Source organism: Sciurus vulgaris, assembly GCF_902686455.1.
Source record: "Sciurus vulgaris genome assembly, chromosome: 14".
In the NCBI taxonomy this organism is placed as follows: Eukaryota; Metazoa; Chordata; class Mammalia; order Rodentia; family Sciuridae; genus Sciurus; species Sciurus vulgaris.
In genome coordinates this window covers 10,176,778-10,197,147 of record NC_136475.1, presented here as the reverse complement: position 1 = coordinate 10,197,147, position 20,370 = coordinate 10,176,778, and the positions used below count along the sequence as shown (strand labels likewise).

The window sequence follows — 20,370 nt, the reverse complement described above, 5'->3', positions numbered from 1 at the left end:
AACACCAAATGCAAAATAAAAAATTAAAAAGCCAAGTTATTTATTTTATCAAAATACTTAAAATTATTTGTTGAGGCCCAACTACAAGAATGATAAACTTAAGAGCCCACTGTGCTTATTCCCTGAAGCAACTCAAGCCCAGGACACAGTCCACTGAGGAGCAAGGTTGGCCTGCGTCCAAGGAAAGCTCAAACAATGAAAACCCTGTCTGCAAGTGACTTTATGACGCTGGTAGGAAATTAAATGGGAACGTGTATTATATGCTTGAAAAACACTGCAGAACACTTTGGAAAATAAAGTCTGAAGTGAACATGCAGAGTAGTCAAGTGTCAACATTGACCTTCCTGGGACAGGGGCAGTCCAGTGGCCCGCCTGACTAGCCACACAGATGAATGAGCTCTCTGCTCCAGGGCCCCAGGCCATCTCAGCTCGCACACACTCTCTCCACATGGCAACATGCAATGGTGCAACAGACACGCTTTCTGGCCAGCTGTGTGGAGCTGCGGTGGGCACAGAAGCTTCATCTTCTTCCAGCTCTCCAAAGGAACGCTGGGGACAGTGAATACTGGGGCAGATCTTGTCACCTGGTTTGTGCACAAGGAAGTGCCTCTGGTGGGGAAGAGTCAAGGTCAAGGAGGCTGGGTAGGGGCCTCCCAGAGAATGGTGAACCCCTCATGCTGACCCCAGCCCTTCCTGGCTTCTCCTTCTCCTATCTCCAGGACCACTCTGCACAGGCTGGCCCCAGGCACCTACATATATGTCTCAAGGGTGACTTCTTACAGTGCACTCCCCGCTCAGCCATCCAGGCTTAACATGGTGACACTCGAGTCATCAGTCTCCGGACACCCTTGGTCACTGATCTAAACTTTCTCCCCGCTCCCTGATCTAGTCCATGGTCAATTTTCTCGAGCGATGTTGCAACTCCTGACCATGGCAGCAGCAGGCAACGGCCCCCTGGCTCCCATGTGCGCTTAAGCTCCTCTCCCCGTCGCCCCCTGACCACTTGTGGGACTCTCCAGATGCTCCCTGGGTCTCTTCTTCACTTGGCCTCAACCTATCTCAACTGATTAAGTTTAGACCTTTCAATATCACAGCAGAGATTTCCCCCAATACTTCATTTTGTTATCTCCCACCTCAAAATCCTCTCTGCAACCCCATCCACTCTTCCTGTCCCCACTGGGTTGAACTGTATGGTCCTGCCTCTTCATCTTCTCCAGAAGCCACTCCACCAGTGTTCTCTTCTGCGCCAGTAATGCATCTGCCCTACTGGCCTAACCACATAATTATTCTCCACGCTGGAGGATTTGGTGCTACTTCCTCTATTCACTACTCTGTCCAAGACCTCTTGAGATGATATTCACCATCTCCACTTCTTACACTGTACCCCTGAACCCATTTACTCCTGGAGACTTTGTGGATGATTACTGAGAAATGCCTCCTTATGATCTAACATGACACCTGGGATTTGCGGCTCTACCCCACCTAGGCTAGGTTGCTGCCATCCCCCATGTTTCCAACACCCTCTGCAGGCTTCTCCAGGACTACTCACCCAAATGATGGTTGCTGACTTGTCTGCTCCTGAGCAAGGTCTTGAACTCCCCAGGGTCAGGCTCAGATCTGCCGGTCCCTGGTCACCAGTATCAGCTCAGTCTAGTGCAGGCTGGCAGCAAGGCCTCTCTGACTCAGCTCCTCTCCCCTCGCTTCATGTGCTAAGTCCACCATGTCCTCATCTGAAATGCTTTTCCCCATCCTGACTGCCTGGCAATTTCCTACTCAGGACAGTAGCTGCATGAGACCCCTGGATCCTTTCAACACTGGGAATGTTTACCACTACTGTTCCTCAGGAAAGGAAACAATGTGCCCCAGACTTTATACTTCTGTGTTCAAATAACTTGGCCAGGGCGTCAAAGGAAGCCAAGTCAGCAGACAGTGCACACAGGGCTGCTGCCTGAAGCACCACTCATAGGTGGATCACAACATGCTGTTCACTTTGAAGGTTTGGGACCACTAGCGAGGCGCCCCCCCATCACCCCCAATCACACACACAGTCACACACACACAGCAGCATAGGGTCCTGCCACGCAAAAGCAGATTGGATGGCTGGATGTTGTGTGACTGTATTTAGATTTTTTTTTTTTTTTTTTGACTGAGAAGCATCAGATAGCTGTACAAGGACCACAAACCCCTTCCTTCTACTTACTGTTTCTTGGTCTCTTCAAATTTGTGCAGCTTTTTACGGAGACCTCCTGATTTAAAACCTTGGCAGTGTGCTGCTGGCGCTCCAATGGTGACAATGTCGTAGTTCTGATCTGAACGATAGAAAGCTCACCTCTGTTACTCTGGGCTCAGGCCAGTGCACAAGCCAGCTACAGAGAGAGGCACACCACTCCAGGATGCTGCCCTGACAGCCGATTTTCAAGCATCCTAGGTGGCCTTGAGTCCACACCCTGGGGGGTGGAGCCCTGGGGGAGCCCAACACCACTGTTTCGGGGGAGCCACTGGAGGCTGCAGGAAGCTACTTGCAACACTGTTTCCACCCTTCCTGCAAAGGGATGAATGATGGACAACCTTCTGCCACTGAAGCACAAAGGAAGCTGGGGGAGGAGAAACACTCTCTGGGCTCCTTAAGTGAGACCTTTTGGGGTCCTGGGGTTGTTTCCTCTCGGAGCCACCCAGCAGCACAGCAGACAGGGAAACTGGGGCAAATATGGGGCAACCCAGGGATCAAGTATTCAGGGAGAAAAAGAAACGTAACGTGATTCAACACAAGGGGCTGAAAAATAGGTACCTGATCCGCCATCATCTTGAACTCTCATCCTTTGTATATGCAGGTTTGTGGGAACAAATTCTAACTTTTTATCTGCTTTCAAACTGCTTGCTTTAAATGAGGGACCTACAAAATGGAATATGAGAAAATGAAGGTCACCAAAGTAGATCCTGAAGAGCAAGGAGAAGAATGGCACTCTAGTGCTGCTGGCCCAGAGAACAGGGGCAGGCTGGAGAGCAGCTCACCAGCAGAAGCCTGCGTCTGAGTGCACAGGTGGTGGGCGCAGCCAGGAGAAGCAGCCGCAGGAAGCTGCAGGAGTGAGGAGGTCATGCCCTCCACCAATCAGCTTGCAGCTCAGAGATCCAACACAGATGTGAGCCTGTGCTGCACGGTGTCCGCAACGCTAGGTAAAGCAACGCGTCTGTGCCGGAGACCGCCTGTCTCACCCAAGATCTCAGAGCAATCGGTCTGGCTAGAGCAACACGTCTCAATCCGGAAAAGGGATGCCACAGTCGGCTCGTCCCCCCCAGGCCCACTGAGATAAAGGAAAGCAACAGAGCACAACTCCAGCCTAGGGGGCACCATCTCAGCCAGCACCTTGTGTGTGCCAGGCTAGTTGGGCAGGCTGGGCCATGTTTTATAACCACATCCACAGTCTCGCTTCTCTGATCAGAATCTAGAATTCATAACTAAGAACCTCATGCCCACCAACTGAAATGATAATCAGAAGAAAAGAAAAGAAACAGCCCATCTAGTGAAAAACAGTGAATTTTACTGCCAGCATGGGATGGCAGACGTGCTGCTGTGTGGTGTGCACTCTGTCACAGGAGGTTACTCCCTGGAGTCTGATACTCATGCTAGGGCCTCTGCACCAGCAGCCTGGGTGTCCTGGGACCCTGGGAGAAGGGCAGAACCCAGACCTGCTTTTCAACAAGATTCTCAAAGTATCTGGATGCCACTGACATTTGAGCAGCTCTACTCTAGAAAACTTGAGGCTGTGTGGATTCCACTTTCTTGGGTAACACTCACCCAGCATAGATAAGTGCCTCAGTCTCCTCAGCAAATGCTGCCACTTCTCAGTGACGAGCTTAGACCTGCTCTTCAGTCTCAAATCCAACCCGTGCACCACCACCTTGCCAGACCTCTATTTGACTTTTTTCCACCCAAGGTTGTAAGGCTCATATGTTCTCTATCAAAACTATATTAAGGGCTTATGATTTTCCCTTAACCTTAAAATATCACTATGGAGAGGGGAAGAAGGGAAGAATCTGCAGACAAAAATCTGAAGCAATAAATAATGAAAAACCAAAAAATTGACTCCATTCAGAATAAAAGGGGAAGGAGTTTAGAACTGCTTTCTAAGTATTTGAAAATCAAATGGCATCCTTCGAGAATACAGGGTACAGTGTGGGCTGGGGAGGCAGCTCGGTGGAGTGCTTGCCTAACAGGCTTAAGGCCCTGGGTTCAATCCCCAGTACTGCCAGAAAAAAGAAAAAGGGAAGGGCAAGATGTTCTGCGCTTCACTTTCTCCTATGAGCCTTTTAATGTCTGCTATGTTCAGCAAATATTTAAACCAGGAAATCTACAAAATTGCTTTATCTCAAGACAAATGGCCTATATCACTTGTCACTTCAATGGCATTAGATGAAGAAACTACATGAACCAATAATGGCTTGTGACCTTGTCTCTCCTAAATTTCATCCTATAGTGGTTGTTTGGGCAGATAACACCATAGAAGGACTATTCCCTGCAATTCAGATGTGTTGTTTTAATTAACATCTGAAAAAAACCCATATGTGAAAGAATTCACACCTACATAAGAATCTATTTTTAAAAACCCAGGCAAGTGTGTCAGTGAATGTGTGAGCCACCTGGGTTCCAGGCCTCTGGCAGAGAGGGCACAGGCCACACCCACCTTTGTACTGATGGAGGTCGCTCAGGTTCTCCTGGTACGTGAGGATGACAGTCTGGTACTGGGTGACAATCTGGCGCCTGAGGCTCTCCCAGCAAGGGGAGAGCTCCCCCAATTCCTCCAGCTCACAGACTCTGCAAGAATACACACATCAGGCCATGGGGCTGCTGCACCTCCCTGGGGAGGCCCAGGAGTCCTGACCAGGACCACAGAATATGCAGGGAAGCAGCGCTGGTGTCCAGAGAGGGCCAGGTCAGCGGTTACGCTGCCAGTCTAAAGAGCATCCGGGGGAGAGAGGAGTGACAGCTACAAGAAAAGCAGACCCGTGGCCCCAGGGGAAACAGACAGACAGGCTTTCATGGAACTCAGCTGACTGTTCCAGGGTTATGAGGTGAAGGTGGGAGAGAGGTATCAAGGTACAGCTCTGCCACGGGGCACTGCTAGGCACAGGCAGGGCCTGCATGCCATCCCCCACATCAGAGGGCACTGTAGTGTGTACATAACTGCCATGAGGCCATTTCCCCTCAGGGGCTGTGGGGACAGTCTCCTCACCTCCCAGGTTCTGAGGAGGTGGGGCTTTCTGAGCTCCTCAGCTACAGCCTAGAGCTGGCTCCTAGCAACAGGGCCCAGAGCACAGCTAGTGCCGCAGCCATGCCTCTGTCTTAGGGTCCTCCTCTCTGGGTGTGGGGCAAGGATGTAAGGAGCTAGTACCTCGGCCTATTCTTCCTTTCACTGCTGTGGAAGTGAGGAACTGTCTGAATCTGAAAGTGGCTCATTTTTTTGTGTGTGTGTGTTTAAATTTTTTTTTTATTGTAAGCAAATGGGATACATGTTGTTTCTCTGTTTGTACATGGCATAAAGGCATACCATTTGTGTAATCATAAATTTACATAGGGTAATGTTGTTTGATTCATTGTTATTTTTTCCCTTCCCCCCACCCCTCCCACCCCTCTTTTCCCTCTATACAGTCCTTTCTTCCTCCATACTTGCCCCCCTCCCTAACCCTAACGCTAACACTAACCCTTCCCTCCCCCCATTATGTGTCATCATCCACTTATTAGCGATATCATTTGTCCTTTGGCTTTTTGAGATTGGCTTATCTCACTTAGCATTATATTCTCCAATTTCAACCATTTGCCTGCAAATGCCATAATTTTATCATTCTTTATGGCTGAGTAATATTCCATTGTATATATATACCACAGTTTCTTTATCCATTCATCAATTGAAGGACATCTAGGTTGGTTCCACAGTCTGGCTATTGTGAATTGAGCAGCTATGAACATTGATGTGGCTGTATCTCTGTAGTATGCTGATTTTAAGTCCTTTCGGTATAGGCCAAGGAGTGGGATAGCTGGGTCAAATGGTGGTTCCATTCCAAGTTTTCTAAGGAATCTCCACACTGCTTTCCAGAGTGGCTGCACTAATTTGCAGCCCCACCAGCAATGTATGAGTGTACCTTTTTCCCCACATCCTCGCCAACACCTGTTATTGCTTGTATTCTTGAAAATCGCCATTCTAATTGGGGTGAGATGGAATCTTAGGGTGGTTTTGATTTGCATTTCTCTTATTACTAGAGATGTTGAACATTTTTCCATATGTTTGTTGATTGCTTGTAGATCTTCTTCTGTGAAGTGTCTATTCATTTCCTTAGCCCATTTGTCGACTGGATTATTTGTATTCTTGGAGTAGAGTTTTTTGAGTTCTTTATAGATTCTGGAGATGAGTGCTCTATCTGAAGTATGAGTGGCAAAGATATTCTCCCACTCTGTAGGCTCTTTCTTCGCATTGCTGATAGTTTCCTTTGCTGGGAGAAAGCTTTTTAGTTTGAATCTATCCCAGTGGTTGAATCTAGCTTTTATTTCTTGTGCTATGGGAGTCCTGTTAAGGAAGTCTGGTCCTAAGCCGACATGTTGAAGATCTAGACCTACTTTTTCTTCCATAATCTGCAGGGTCTCTGGTCTGATTCCGAGGTCCTTAATCCATTTTGAGTTTAGTTTCATGCATGGTGAGAGATATGGGTTTAGTTTCATTCTGTTGCATATGGATTTCCAATTCTCCCAGCACGATTTGTTGAAGAGGCTATCTTTTCTCCATTGCATATTTTTGGCACCTTTGTCTAGTATGAGAAAATTGTATTTATTTGGGTTTGTGTCCGTGTCCTCTATTCTGTACCATTGATCTACCTTTCTATTTTGGTACCAATACCATGCCGTTTTTGTTACTATTGCTTTGTAGTAGAGTTGAAGATCTGGTATTGCAATACCCCATTTCACTCTTCCTGCTAAGGATTGCTTTAGCTATTCTGGGTTTCTTATTCTTCCAGATGAATTTCCTAATTGCTTGCTCTATTTCTGTAAGGTACGACATTGGGATTTTAATTGGAATTGCATTGAATTTGTATAGCACTTTAGGTAGTATGGCCATTTTAACAATATTAATTCTTCCTATCCAGGAACATGGAAGAGCTTTCCATCTTCTAAGGTGTTCTTTAATTTCTTTCTTTAGTGTTCTGTAGTTCTCATTGTAGAGGTCTTTCACCTCTTTAGTGAGATTGATTCCCAAGTATTTTATTTTTTTCGATGCTATTGTGAATGGGGTAGTTTTCCTAATTTCTCTTTCTGAAGATTCATCACTTATGTATAAAAATGCATTGGGTTTATGAGCATTGATCTTGTAACCTGCTACTTTACTGAATTCACTTATGAGTTCTAAGAGTTTTCTAGTGGAATTTCCAGGTTCCTAAATATATAATCATGTCATCAGCGAACAGGGATAGTTTGAGTTCTTCTTTTCCAATTCGTATCCCTTTAATTTCTTTGGTTTGTCTAATTGCTCTGGCTAGAGTCTCAAGAACGATGTTGAATAGAAGTGGTGAAAGAGGGCATCCCTGCCTTGTTCCAGTTTTTAGGGGGAATGCTTTCAGTTTTTCACCATTTAGAATGATATTAGCCATGGGCTTAGCATAAATGGCCTTTACAATGTTAAGGAATGTTCCCACTATCCCTATTTTTTCTAGTGTTTTGAGCATGAAGGGGTATTATATTTTATCAAATGCTTTTTCTGCATCTATTGAAATAATCATGTGATTCTTGACTTTAAGTCTATTGATATGATGAATGACATTTATTGATTTCCGGATGTTGAACCAACCTTGCATCCCTGGGATGAAACCCACTTGATCATGGTGCACTATCTTTTTAATATGTTTTTGTATGCGATTTGCTAAAATTTTGTTGAGAATTTATGCGTCGATGTTCATTAAGGATATTGGTCTGAAATTTTCTTTCCTTGATGAGTCTCTGTCTGGTTTAGGTATCAGTGTGATATTGGCTTCATAGAATGAGTTTGGGAGGGTTCCCTCCGCTTCTATTTTATGAAATACTTTGAGAAGTATTGGAATGAGCTCTTCTTTAAAGGTTTTGTAGAACTCGGCTGAGAACCCATCTGGTTCCGGACTTTTCTTTGTTGATAGGCTTTTGATGACTTCTTCTATTTCAGTACTTGAAATTGGTCTATTTAAATTGTGTACGTCCTCCTCTTTCAGTTTAGGCAAGTCATATGTCTCTAGAAACCTGCTGATGTCTTTGAAATTTTCTATTTTGTTGGAGTATAGATTTTCAAAATAGCTTCTAATTATGTTTTGTATTTCAATCGTGTCTGTTGTGATATTTCCTTGTTCATTCCGAATTTTAGTGATTTGGGTTTTCTCTCGTCTTCTCTTTGTTAGTGTGGCTAAAGGTTTATCAATTTTGTTTATTTTTTCGAAGAACCAACTATTTATTTTGTCAATCTTTTGTATTGTTTCTTTTGTTTCAATTTCATTGATTTCAGCTCTGAGTTTAACTATTTCCTGTCTTCTACTACTTTTGGTGCTGGTCTGTTCTTCTTTTTCTAGGGCTTTGAGCTGTAGTGTTAGGTCGTTTATTTGTTGAGTTTTACTTCTTTTATTAAATGCGCTCCATGAAATAAATTTCCCTCTAAGTACTGCTTTCATAGTGTCCCAGAGATTTTGATATGATGCTTCTTTGTTCTCATTTACCTCTAAGAATTTTTTAATTTCCTTCCTAATATCTTCTGTTATCCATTCATCATATAATAGCATATTGTTTAATCTCCAGATGTTGGCATAGTTTCTGTGTTTTACTCTTTCATTTATTTCTAACTTCAATCCATTATGATCTGATAGAATACAAGGTAGTGTCTCTATCTTCTTGTATTTGCTTACATTAGCTTTGTGGCATAATATATGGTCTATTTTAGAGAAGGATCTATGTGTTGCTGAGAAGAAAGTGTATTCACTCTTGGTTGGATGGTATATTGTATAAATGTCCGTTAAGTCTAAATTATTGATTGTGTTATTGAGATGTATGGTTTCTTTGTTCAATTTTTGTCTGGAAGATCTGTCCAGTGGTGAAAGAGGCATGTTAAAATCACCTAGCATTATTGTGTTGTGGTCTATTTGGTTTCTGAAATTGAGAAGGACTTGTTTCACATACATGGATGAGCCACTGTTTGGGGCATAGATGTTTATGATTGTTATGTCTTCCTGATTTATGCTTCCCTTAAGCAGTATGAAATGACCTTCTTTATCCCTTCTGACTAACTTTGGCTTGAAGTCCACATTATCTGAAATGAGGATGGATACCCCAGCTTTTTTGCTGAGTCCATATGCATGGTATGTTTTTCCCCATCCTTTCACCTTTAGCCTATGGGTATCTCTTTCTATGAGGTGAGTCTCTTGCAGGCAGCATACTATTGGATTGAAAGTGGCTCATTATGTCATTAGATGGCTGAATCAGACGGGCCTGGCCTTGGGCCTTGTCTTCTGTGTGCCTGAGGGAGACGGTGGAGGGATGGGATGGCTAAGGGGGAAAGAAAGAAAGAGGAATTGCTATCTTCGGAAAACTCCAAACCGTGTAACACACACGAAACTCAAACACAAACTTCTTGGCTCAATAGTAATAGCTACATGATTATAAAAAACAAAATGCAAGATGAATTAAAGAAAAAGGATAACTGTATTAGGAAAATGGGGCTGAGGAAGGATAACAGCAAGTCCCTCATCACAGAAAGTGGTTGATCCCTGAAAATGATTAACAAAAAAAGGACTTGAAACACACAGTTAGAAATACAGGAGTGAGGGCTAGAGAGAGAGCTCAGTTGGTAGAGTGCTTGCCTTGCAAGCACAAGGCCCTGGGTTCAATCCCCGGCACCATAAAAAAAAAAAAAAAAAAAAAAAAAAAAATAGGAGTAAGCACTACAACTGCAAAAAGTTACTGTTTCTGTAAAGCATGTCGACAGGGGAGGGCCCTTTGGGATGAAAAAGTGAATTTAACAAAAGCTTTTAGGAATCAACTAAGTTATCTAAAGTTTAAAAAAAGTTTTGCCATTTTATCATTAATGTAAAGAACACCCAGTGCAGGCAGGGCCTGGTGGCACAGCCCTGGCCTGAGGTCACACCTGCGTAGATGCTCGGCCACCCTGCCTGCTGGCCGCTCTCTTGGGGTATCTTTGCCCTATATGGCACACTGCTGCTCCCTGTATCCTGGGTGTCAGTTTAACATCGCCATCTCTCCAAGGCCTGCCCGACCACCCTTTTCCTTGCTTCCTCTTGATGTCTGGCATGCACTGACACGCCTGGCACTCCTGCTGCTCCCTGTACTCCGTTCTGACCACGCTTGGTGCCCCACTGACCACACTGCCTCACACATGCTGCTGCTCACAACGACACCACCACGACTCCTGAACTGTAGCACCTGTCACCAGCGAATGAGTGCTTTCAAGTCAGAACACACACAACAGGAAAGCAAGCCGTGACTACAAATTAAACACGAAAACTGAAGGTACACGGGAAACAGACTGCAGTTACGCAAATACAGGCAAAGATGGGCAAAACTGAAAGGAAAACTTCAGAAATTGAAATCACTATTAAAATATGTGCACACAGAGATTAAGCAAATAGCAAACTATTAACAGTTGGTGAAAATAGGTGAAAGGTATCTGGGCACTCAATGCACTATCGCCATTTTTCTCTAAGTTCCAATTTTTTTTCAAGGAAAAGCATTAGAATAGCCGTATTAGAACAATGGGACTGCAGCTGTCGTGGTGTCGTTCATGCTTCTGTTCTATGGTGTTAACAATTAACTTCACTTCAGAACAAGGAAAGTGACAGCCTGGGACAGCCTGGGACAGACCTGAACCGCTCCTCAGGCTCTGCCCTGGGCTGAGTGAGGCAGAGGGGCCGGATCCTGGCCCCACAGAGCCGGAGTGCCGTGGCAGGTCATCCCCAGTCTCCTGGAGCCCTTACCTCTGTGGCCCTAACCTAGGAAACTGCCAGGCAGCTACTTCTGACTTCCTGGAGGACAGAGAGAGAAGGAAGAGGGCAAAGGGCAGGAAGAAGGGTGAGTCCTGGGCACACTCCAGGGTCTCAGGCACACCACCACGTGAAGTACGGCCCTGGCAGCTGTGATACAGAGGAGCAAGCAGAAGTCAGAGACCCACAGTGCAGGCCACCTTTGCCCACCACGTCTTGGGAAGGAAGGGACACACGACACAGGGCGATCAGTGGTTCCCCTCTGTGGAGCCTCACCTGGCTGCGTCTTCTTCTAGCAGGAGCTTCACAAACTGCCGGGGCACGTGCAGGGAAAGCACGCTCTCGGCCATCTGCTCCAGGATCCGCAGATGGTTGCCGTCGGTGGTTGGGAACCGATACATGCGGCAGATGGCGCCCCCGAACACTGAGGTGGAAGGTGGGGGAGGCAGAGGTGGTGGTGAGACCTGTCCCCTGGCCCTCCCACCTGGCCCTCCGTGATGCTGGCGTTCTCAAGTCCTCCTGTTCCTCCCAGGGAGTCACCAAGCCACTGGACTTCAACATTCCTCCCCGTGACATGCAATCTTCTCATCCCAGAAAAGGTAACTAACTCTGAAGTGCAAGGGGCTGGAGTGGGGAGGCAGTGATCACTGAACCAGCGTGCAGGGGAGAGGGTGCAAGGAGGAGGAGCCCTTCCTCAGGTACTGCAGACTGCGTTGCTGAAGGAATGGCACACCAATGAGCAGCAGCAGGTGGCAACCAGGTCCCAAGGGGACAAGAGTACCAATAGAGGAAGCTGTTTACCCGATTTCAGTAAAGTGTCTTTCCGCAGTGAAGCATATTTGGATCGGATTCCCAAGGCCTCGGTCAAACTCTCATCAACAGGGAGAACCATCTAATAACCAAACAGAGAAGCAGGAGATTCGGCTGACTCCGCGCGCTCAGCAGAAATGGGGCCTCCCGCAGCACAGAAGAGCCGCGGACTCGACGTGCACCATCAGCCCTGCGAGGACCACACTGCCCACGGGGCACACTCACTCCCCTCCCCAGGCACCCAGCAAACTCCATGCACAATGCACCCCTAACTCATTTCCCCTTGTGTTTCAGTGGTCTGGTGTGTGAAGCAAAAGGGAAGGACAGACGATGCCAAGGCTTCCTCTGGGTAAGATGAGACATCTTGACATCTTAGAACCATGACTACATGCGGTGTTGCGGCTCTTCAGTTAAGAGCTCTTGTTTGCTAGCACAGGGTTTCTGAGTGAGGAATAAGCAGGAGGTGCTTGCTGGAGAGGAGTGGGTCCTGAGAAGGCACGGTGTGCGAGTGCCTGGGAGTCTGTGTGTGTCTGGAAGAGTGATTACCAAAATCTAAGGGATGACCTGGTCTTAACCACCTCTTACTCACTCTCAGGCCAAGTTCTCGCCCCCTCTTCCAACTTGGAGCACAGAAGTCCAGCCCCCACACCGACCGGCCCTCCCAGTCTTCCTGAGGGAGAGGGGAAGGTGGTCTACTCACCCTCCCATTGACCGTGTCCACAGACCGGGTCACAGGGGGCCGCTCGTCTGACTTCTCCTCCATCTGCCAGCCGATCACGGTGATGCTGCCCACACGATCACTCTCTGCAGACCTGCAACACACAACGTGCTCTGCTGAGGGGGCTGCCGCTATGCTTCTTTTCTGCTTAAAAGCAAAGTTCAGCTATCCTGAGTCAACAGGGGTCCCAGGAGTGGCAAGACCCAGACGGCTGGTTAGTCAGTCACCTTCCGCTGTTACGCATCCCCTTCTGGGGGAGGCACACAAGGAAACCACTGGGCACAGGGGAGGCTGTTTCTCATGGGACAGTGTGGATGTGCCTAGTGAAGCAGGAGAGGGCTTTCCTGATTAGAAGCCACCACTGGCCCCTGGGGTCACCCTGCTCGGGTGATGGAGTGCATCTCAGGTTCAGGGCTGAAGAGGATCTTTTTCTGGCAAGGGACCCCTCCTGCTCCTTCCACTTCACCATCAAGGTTTCATAGCACAGGGCCTACGCTGAGACTCCAGGTACACTAAGACCACGTGGAACTGCCCGAAGTCTCTAAATCTTGAAGTGATGTAGCCCATGCCACCCCGGCCCTGGCTAGCTTCACCCTAAGGTCCCTGAGGGCAGATGATAGCTGTGTCCATCTGAATCATCCAGCAGAATCCCAAGGACACCCTGGAGCCCCAAGAGTTTTATTTGTGATGTCTGAGTTAGTCTGGTTCTAGATTTTCATGTGATCCCATCTACCAACCATTTCCTCTGTGACTCTCTCTCACTCTCGCTGTCCTCATGCCTGGAAAAATCCGTGAGCTCCTTTTCAAAAGCAAAAGGCTGTCCATTTCTTACAACCAACTCTGATCCAACTAGATAGAATTCTGGTACTTGATCTACCTACATACTTTTCTCGAACGGCCCTTTCCCTCACATGATTCTCTAATTTTAACTAACTCTCTTCCTTCTCCTGCATCATGTTCTCCCTATACACCAAGGACTGCTGCAGGGTTCTCGTCCTGTTAGCAGACTGGACTGCCAGTGCCCCCAACACTGTCATTACTTATGGTAGCTTCCAAATGTCTCAAAATTGCAGAGAGTTTGTGGAATTTTCTTGCTATTTTCCCAGGAAATATACGTTCAAGGGATGTCCAGGGATGCAGTGGGGGTTCCCTTTCATTCATTCACTCATTCAGCAAATACTTCCTGAGCACCAGGCCCTGTTCTCAGTGGTTAGAATAGCAATGAACAAAGCAGAGAAAAATCCTCCCTGTCTGGGAGATTAAGTTCTACTGGGAAGGGGAGATGACAGCGACATTTAGTATCATCAGGTCTGTGTCCTCCCCATCTGACAGCTGTGCTCGAATGTCCTTCAGAGAGCGCACATGTCCACCCCACAGGTTCTCACCTCAGCAGAAAACACCACCGGCTCAGACCTGCCTCTGTGGAGGCCAGGGTGTCCTCTCAGAAAAGGAAGAGGGGCCTTTCCCCATCTGTCCCTGGACCCACAATTCCAGAGCCTTTCAAAGGAGTAAGAGCAAATACCAACCTTAGTGTTAAGTGTAACCTATGATGCCTGTCCTGGAGCAGGTCTTTGACGATGAATGTTCCAGAGCCCAGTAAATACATCTGAGGAGGAGGGGGGAGAGAGCATAAGTGCACTCGTCTGCCTCTGGTCCCGCTACTGTTCCCAGGGGAGAGGTGCTGCTTCCCACAGCCATCTCACATTCATCTCAGAAGCCCACGAGCAATGCTCAGAAAGCAATTCCCAAAGGCAAATGTGTTAGGCATGAGTTGCTTTGTGAGTCAGTAGTGAAATCAATCCCGTGTTCACCACTCGCTCCGATGATTACATAACTGTAAAAATGGGGAGAAAATCCCACGAACCACGGCCTGTTACTTAACTGTTCCCTGAGATCTATCTTTGACATCATACACAGATAATTTGATTTGTGTCATCTGATTGATAAGGGAGTCTTGAAAGAAGGCAATACTGCTCAGAAATATAGGATTGTTGGTTCCCTAGAAGAGAAAAGAAAAGAATCAGAGTTGGATTTTTTTTAAATAATTGTTTTTTGAAATAAACTCACATTTTCAGAATGAGAAACTAACATTTCACGGACTTGGATCAACCAAACGTAATGGCAGCTTAAGTGGATACATGACACCAAAAATCTGCTTTCCGAAAGAGGAAAATGCAGTCTCATGTAGACTGTTACAGATCCACACACAATAAACAGGCCCGTGACACGTGTGGCCGCAGGTCTCTAAGGTTCCTGCTCAGGAAGAAGGCTTTCTGAAGAGAACTGCGTTCAGCGTGCCTGCCCTCCCTCCCTGCCACAGCTTCGGGTGTGCTGCGCATCCCAACTTACTACTCTGGCCCGTTCCTTTAGGAGGGGCAAATGGGCAGCAAGGAATGGCTCTTACTTCTGGACTCCTGTGTCTGGAATAACTAAGCCTGACTTTGAAGAGCTGTCCTGTTTTAGGCCTAGCTGCTGTCTCCAGATCAGGGTAGCTCTTCCATGGCAACATGGCCCTGCCCCTTAAAGCTCCACATTATCAAGTCCTCTTTCTCAGCCAGACTGTACTGGTTCCTCTCTGCACCTGCTGTGGTGTCTGGGCCTGGCTGGGTTCTCTTTGCAGTTCCAGCTCCAGTCTCTTCATGTCTGCTGAATGGTCCCTCCCAGGGGCGCCTGGAGAGCCTCCTACAACTCAACCTCTCCCTCCATCCGCCCTTGGGGAGGCCAGCTCTGACTCTTTCCAAGCAGGTGAACCCCCGTGGGCCTGCTCTGGTGCTTCCTCCTCCCTCATCATCCATCATCCGGCAACCCTGAACTCCTCCTCCAAGCCCCACCTCCTGAGCCTCTCTCCCACTCACCCCTTCCTTCCACGCCCTCCTTCGCCAGTCAGGTCCTGCATAGCTCCCCAGGACACCCAACCATGCGACTTCCCTGCACAAAGGCCTGCAGTGGCTGGCTGTGTGTGCCACAGCACACACTCACTGGCCCTTTCCTGGCACTCCTTGCTTGGACTCTGAGCCCACACCAAACAAAAGAGCCACGCCCAACACCCACCGATGCTTTGTGATCACCCTCCCTGTGCAGAGCACTACCGAACCCTCACAAGCACTTCCATTCCATCAGAACCAGCCACAAGAGCCTCAGCCTCTCTCTCCCTGGTCCTGCTGAGGCAGAATTTCACCCAGTTGCTCTTAGGAAGCTTAGGACCCTCAGCGCTGGATGGGTCCCTGCCTCCTGGCTGGCCTCGCCAAGTTACTCTACACGCTCCACAGTGCTCTGTATGGAGGTGGCCTGTTCCTTTCTACCTCCCCACTCACAGGCTGGGAACCCCTGAGGACAGGGACTCTGCTCCGAGTCATCACCTCTCACTGAGCTTGATGTGTGGGCAGTGCCCAACAAATGCTAAAAAACAGTGGTTGACCTGACCTGGAAACAAATTTGTAAGAGACTAAAAGAATACTCTAGCTTCCAAACTGTAAAACTATTCTTATGTAAAATTATGTACTATTATATCTTTATGTGAAAACGGAAAAACAATGTAAACGCAGTTTAAGTTTGGTTGATTATTCTTCCCATTCCAAATTAAACCCTATAGAATTTTGCACCAGCAACTCTCGTGTCATAACTTAAGTGATGAGTCCATTATCATAAGGAATTTTGTAAAATTCTCTCAGTAATACCTATCAATCAATTAAAAGTAGAGTTAACACATAACACAAAATTCAAAAGGATGTAAAATTAGACCAGGTGCAGTGGCATAGGCCTACAATCCCAGCTACTGAGGAGGCTGAGGCAGGAGGATCGCAAGTTCAAGGCTGGCCTCAGTAAATGAACAAGACCTGTCTCAAAATAAAAATTAAAATGGACTGGGGATGCAGCACTTGCCTAGCATGTGCAAGGACCTGGTTCAATACCCACTACTGGGGAACAAAAAGTAAAAATAAAAACCAACAAAACTAGGGATATGTGCCAGTAAGAGGACTAATTAATAGACAGAACTCTTCCAAGTTTTGATTAACAAGCACAAAATTCTTTTCTATAATCCCAGATACTAGGGAGGCTGAGGCAGTAGGACTGAAAGCTGGAAGCCAGCCTGAGCAACCTGATGAGATCCTGTCTCAAAATATAAAGGACTAGGGATGAGGTTCAGCGGTAGAGCACTTGCTTAGCATGTGCGAGGCCCAAGGTTCAATTCCCAGTACCATCACCTTCTTCCCCCCAAAAAAGAGCACAATTCCTAAAAGCAGCAGGCAGATGGAAATGACAAGAACGAACGAGGTCTTACCTCTCAAGAGGCAATCAACCTTAGAGGACCACTGCTCCCAAATACCCATCAAATAGTTAATCAATAACTGTCAAGGACATAGCAAATGTAAGTGCCACCAAGATGAGTGTGATGAAAAATATCAAAGTAGGGAAAACAGCAGCCCACATGAACACAGCTGGAGCTACAGAAGCTTGGGAAAGGAGCGGCATTCCATGGGACTGAGAATGCATGGCAGCCAGCCCCAAACCGCAGAGCACCCACCTCAATGATCTCCGTCTGTGCGTGCTTCGTCCAGAACGCCTGGGGAGGGGTGGTGACGCTCACTGCTACAAAACTATTTGGTTTTCGATCTAGCGATGGAGTATGCAGCTCGCTGCAAGCTACAGAATCAAGATGGGAAAAACAAATCCTTTAAACCAGGTGCTGGTTAGTTGTGCGCTCCAAGCCCAAAGCATATGATGACGCACGGAGGGATACGATGATCACGCTGGTGGTTGTCATGGGAAGGTGATTTGCAAATTTCAGTCTCTTTTCCTTCCTCTGCCCTTCTCCCACCCTGCAGGACAGTAGGCCACAGCTGCAGTGGCAGGCAGTGTTGAAGTAGCTTCCTACGTCCACAGAACGAAATGCAGAGTCGGCTCTCTCAGGGTCCACTATGCCTTACGGCTAGCCCTGGATAACAAACTGAATTCCGACTGGATGACCACGGGGGCACAAGTCTGGAATCTACGACACAGCTCCATGTGTCTGCACCCTGTGACGGCACAGCTGACCCTAAGCTTGGTGCTCAGGTGTCTTGGTGTGAGGATCAATGTACACTGGAATAAAATTAAAATTCTATGGCAAGATAAGCAAAGCTTTATTTTTAATATGTCATTGCTCATCTATTTTCCTTATGAGACTCACATTAAGTGCAAAATAATTGATGTAACTTCTCAGAACTAAAGATATCTTGTAGAACCATTTTGGTTTGAAAAATGTGATCTGCTAAGTACTCCGAAATTGTTTACAAGTCTCAGATAATTCTACCACAGAAGTGGCCCATAGGAAAAACTGTTACATCTCTTGAATCTAACATGCTCCGTGGAATGAAATGCACTGTGAAAGGGGAAAACGAAACCCACTGTCATTAAACTATGCTATGTCATTGTCAGAGACATTTCCTTATATTAAAGAGATATTAAAATTTGAAAAAGGTACACCTTGGAACTGAGAAAATACATAGTAAATCAAATTCAACACCAGTAAAAATAATTAGCTTTTTTTGATGGAGTTCACTTAGAAACATAAATGTTCAGTTGCTCTCTTTAAAATCATGAATAGAGAACATTACAATTTATTAACTCAGTTTTTCAAAATGAAACAGTTGGGGAGAAGGGTGGTAGTGACAGGTATATAATTTAATGTCACTGAACTGTATACTTAAAAATGAAATGATTACAACACTAAAGTTTATGCTATGTGTATTCTCTCACAATTACAAAGCAGAAGGTCCACCAGCAACTCTAATTTAAAAAGACAACCCTGGGTCCACAACAGGTGAGACCATGCAGAGGAAATGCAGGAGGAGGAGGAAAGGGATGAAGACAGTAATACAGATGAAAGCAGCAATAATTAGAAAGAAAGAAAGAGATGGAAAGTAAAATCAGGAAATACAAAGCAAGGAAAGGAGGAGATGCAAACTTAACGGACGGAGAGAGGATGCCTTCCTTGTCTGAGGCAGGATGGCAGAGAAGGCTGTTCAAGCGTCCACTTGGGGGAACTTATCGGCTGTCCAACCACTGCACATGGCCCGCCCTGCCCTTCCAGTCCTAATTACCCTCTGCCTGCCACCAGCAGGGCCACGCCAGCTCTTCTGCTAGCACATGCGTGTGTTTCACACCACCGTGAATCACTGTGCTGTGCCCAGCCTGCCCCAGGCCCTGTCTCGGGCTACACCTGGGAGCCCAGCACCTCGGCACTGCTCACACTGCAGGTTTGCATTCGCAACACCTCCTTCAGCTTTTACAGTGTGAGGATGTCTTTATTTGTACCTGAATCCTTAAGCTGTGTTCTCTAGGTAGTTATTTTCTCTAAAACCTTTAAATACCATTCCTTGAGTTTCTATTTTTTCTGCTGGGAAGTCAGCAGTCAGTCTAACTATTGCTACCCTGAGTTTCATCTGTGTGTGTGCTGGCAGTTTTCCCATCAGCTTTGACTTTGGACAGTTTAACTATGATGTATCTAGGGATATTTTATTTTTACTAGTTCTGAGACTTGCTGCATTTTACTAGTTTCAAAGAAATGCTCACTTACAGATACACTTCTTTTTCTTAACTTGGTAGTTTTACTTTTTTCCACAATTTTTATTGGTGCATTATATTTTACATATGGATGGGATTTGTTGTCACATACTCATACATGTATACAATGTATGATATAATTTGTCTAATACATATACTTCTAATCCTTCTCTTTCATCTTGAACACAAAATAAACATATTAGATACTCTCACTCTTTTTTTTTTTTTTTTTTTTTTTTTTTTTTTTTTTTTTTTTACACACTCTTGTTTTTATTGTTGTTTTCATTACTTTCTGTCTCTGGCTTCTCTGGAAGTTTTCTTGATTTACATCTAAAGCCATCAACCTTCTCTTCAACTGTGTCCATCCTGCTTTTCAGACCCACCCACAGGTGTTTAAACTCTAGAATACCCACTTGGTTCTCTTATGGTTTCCAGTTCTCTGATGAGGTGTCAACAATGTCTTCATTCCCCTTTAACATAAAATTATGGACTGAATGCTCGTGTCCCCTCAAGATCTACATGCTAAACTCCTAACCCCAACGTGCTGGTGTCAGAGGTGAAGCCCTTGGGAGGCAATGAGGCCGTAAGAGCAGAGCCTTCATGAACTGGGAGCAGTGCCGAGAAAGAAGAGACAGGAGAGCTTCTCCTGCTGCTCTGCTCTTGCTACACACGAGGACACAACAAAGCCAGCAGACAGTGGACCTCTGGCACCATGATCTTTGAATCCCTGGCCTCCAGAAGTGTGAGAAATAAATTTCTACTGATAAAGCCACCCAGTCTCTGACACTGTTCTAGCAGCCCAGCCTCACTAAAACAGACAACAGTTTTTTTAACACCTTTCACACCCAGAGTCTCTGTGGGTCTGTTTCTATCGTTTGTTATTTCTGTTCATGTTTCTCAAAATTCATGAACTCATGCTGAATATAACATTTTAAAAATTGTTTACAGGAATTACTTAGGCCCAGGATGATGCTGGCTTTCTCCCAAGAAGACCTGTGATTACCTCTGCCCGGTTCTAAGAAGCACTGGCATTCTTGACTTCCAGGAACTGAGTGGACCTGCAGCACCTGCAAGCACCTGCTTCTGGTTCCCTTCAACCTAAAAGTATAGTCTTTTCGATTCTAAACCAAAGTGAGAGGGATTCAACCAAGTATCCCTCCCCTTGTGGACCTCAGAAAAACAATCCCAGTCGCTTTAGCACTGAGGTATCTGAAGCACTGCTCGGCTCTCTCTGGGGAGTCACTGTGAGCCCTCAAAATAGTAAGTGGGTCTCCATCTTCAGTTCCTTTACTGTGTTATCA

The 20,370-nt window shown here is 46.3% G+C and overlaps 1 protein-coding gene across 14 annotated transcripts in view; it reads right to left on the bottom strand.

Moving 5' to 3' along the window:
* INPP4A (inositol polyphosphate-4-phosphatase type I A) overlaps window positions 1-20,370 on the bottom strand; it is a 132,155-nt gene that overhangs the window by 32,947 nt on the left and 78,838 nt on the right. For 13 of the 14 annotated variants that reach the window (XM_079111320.1, XM_079111314.1, XM_079111324.1 and 10 more), the window contains 9 exons: window positions 17,049-17,167; window positions 14,406-14,522; window positions 14,050-14,129; window positions 12,506-12,617; window positions 11,797-11,887; window positions 11,272-11,419; window positions 4,683-4,813; window positions 2,789-2,893; window positions 2,201-2,309 (listed from right to left, as the gene is read on the bottom strand). In XM_079111320.1, the coding sequence (XP_078967446.1) occupies window positions 2,201-2,309; window positions 2,789-2,893; window positions 4,683-4,813; window positions 11,272-11,419; window positions 11,797-11,887; window positions 12,506-12,617; window positions 14,050-14,129; window positions 14,406-14,522; window positions 17,049-17,167 (1,012 nt within the window). The remainder of the gene's footprint in view (window positions 1-2,200; window positions 2,310-2,788; window positions 2,894-4,682; window positions 4,814-11,271; window positions 11,420-11,796; window positions 11,888-12,505; window positions 12,618-14,049; window positions 14,130-14,405; window positions 14,523-17,048; window positions 17,168-20,370) is intronic. The other variant, XM_079111319.1, reaches the window with a different exon arrangement.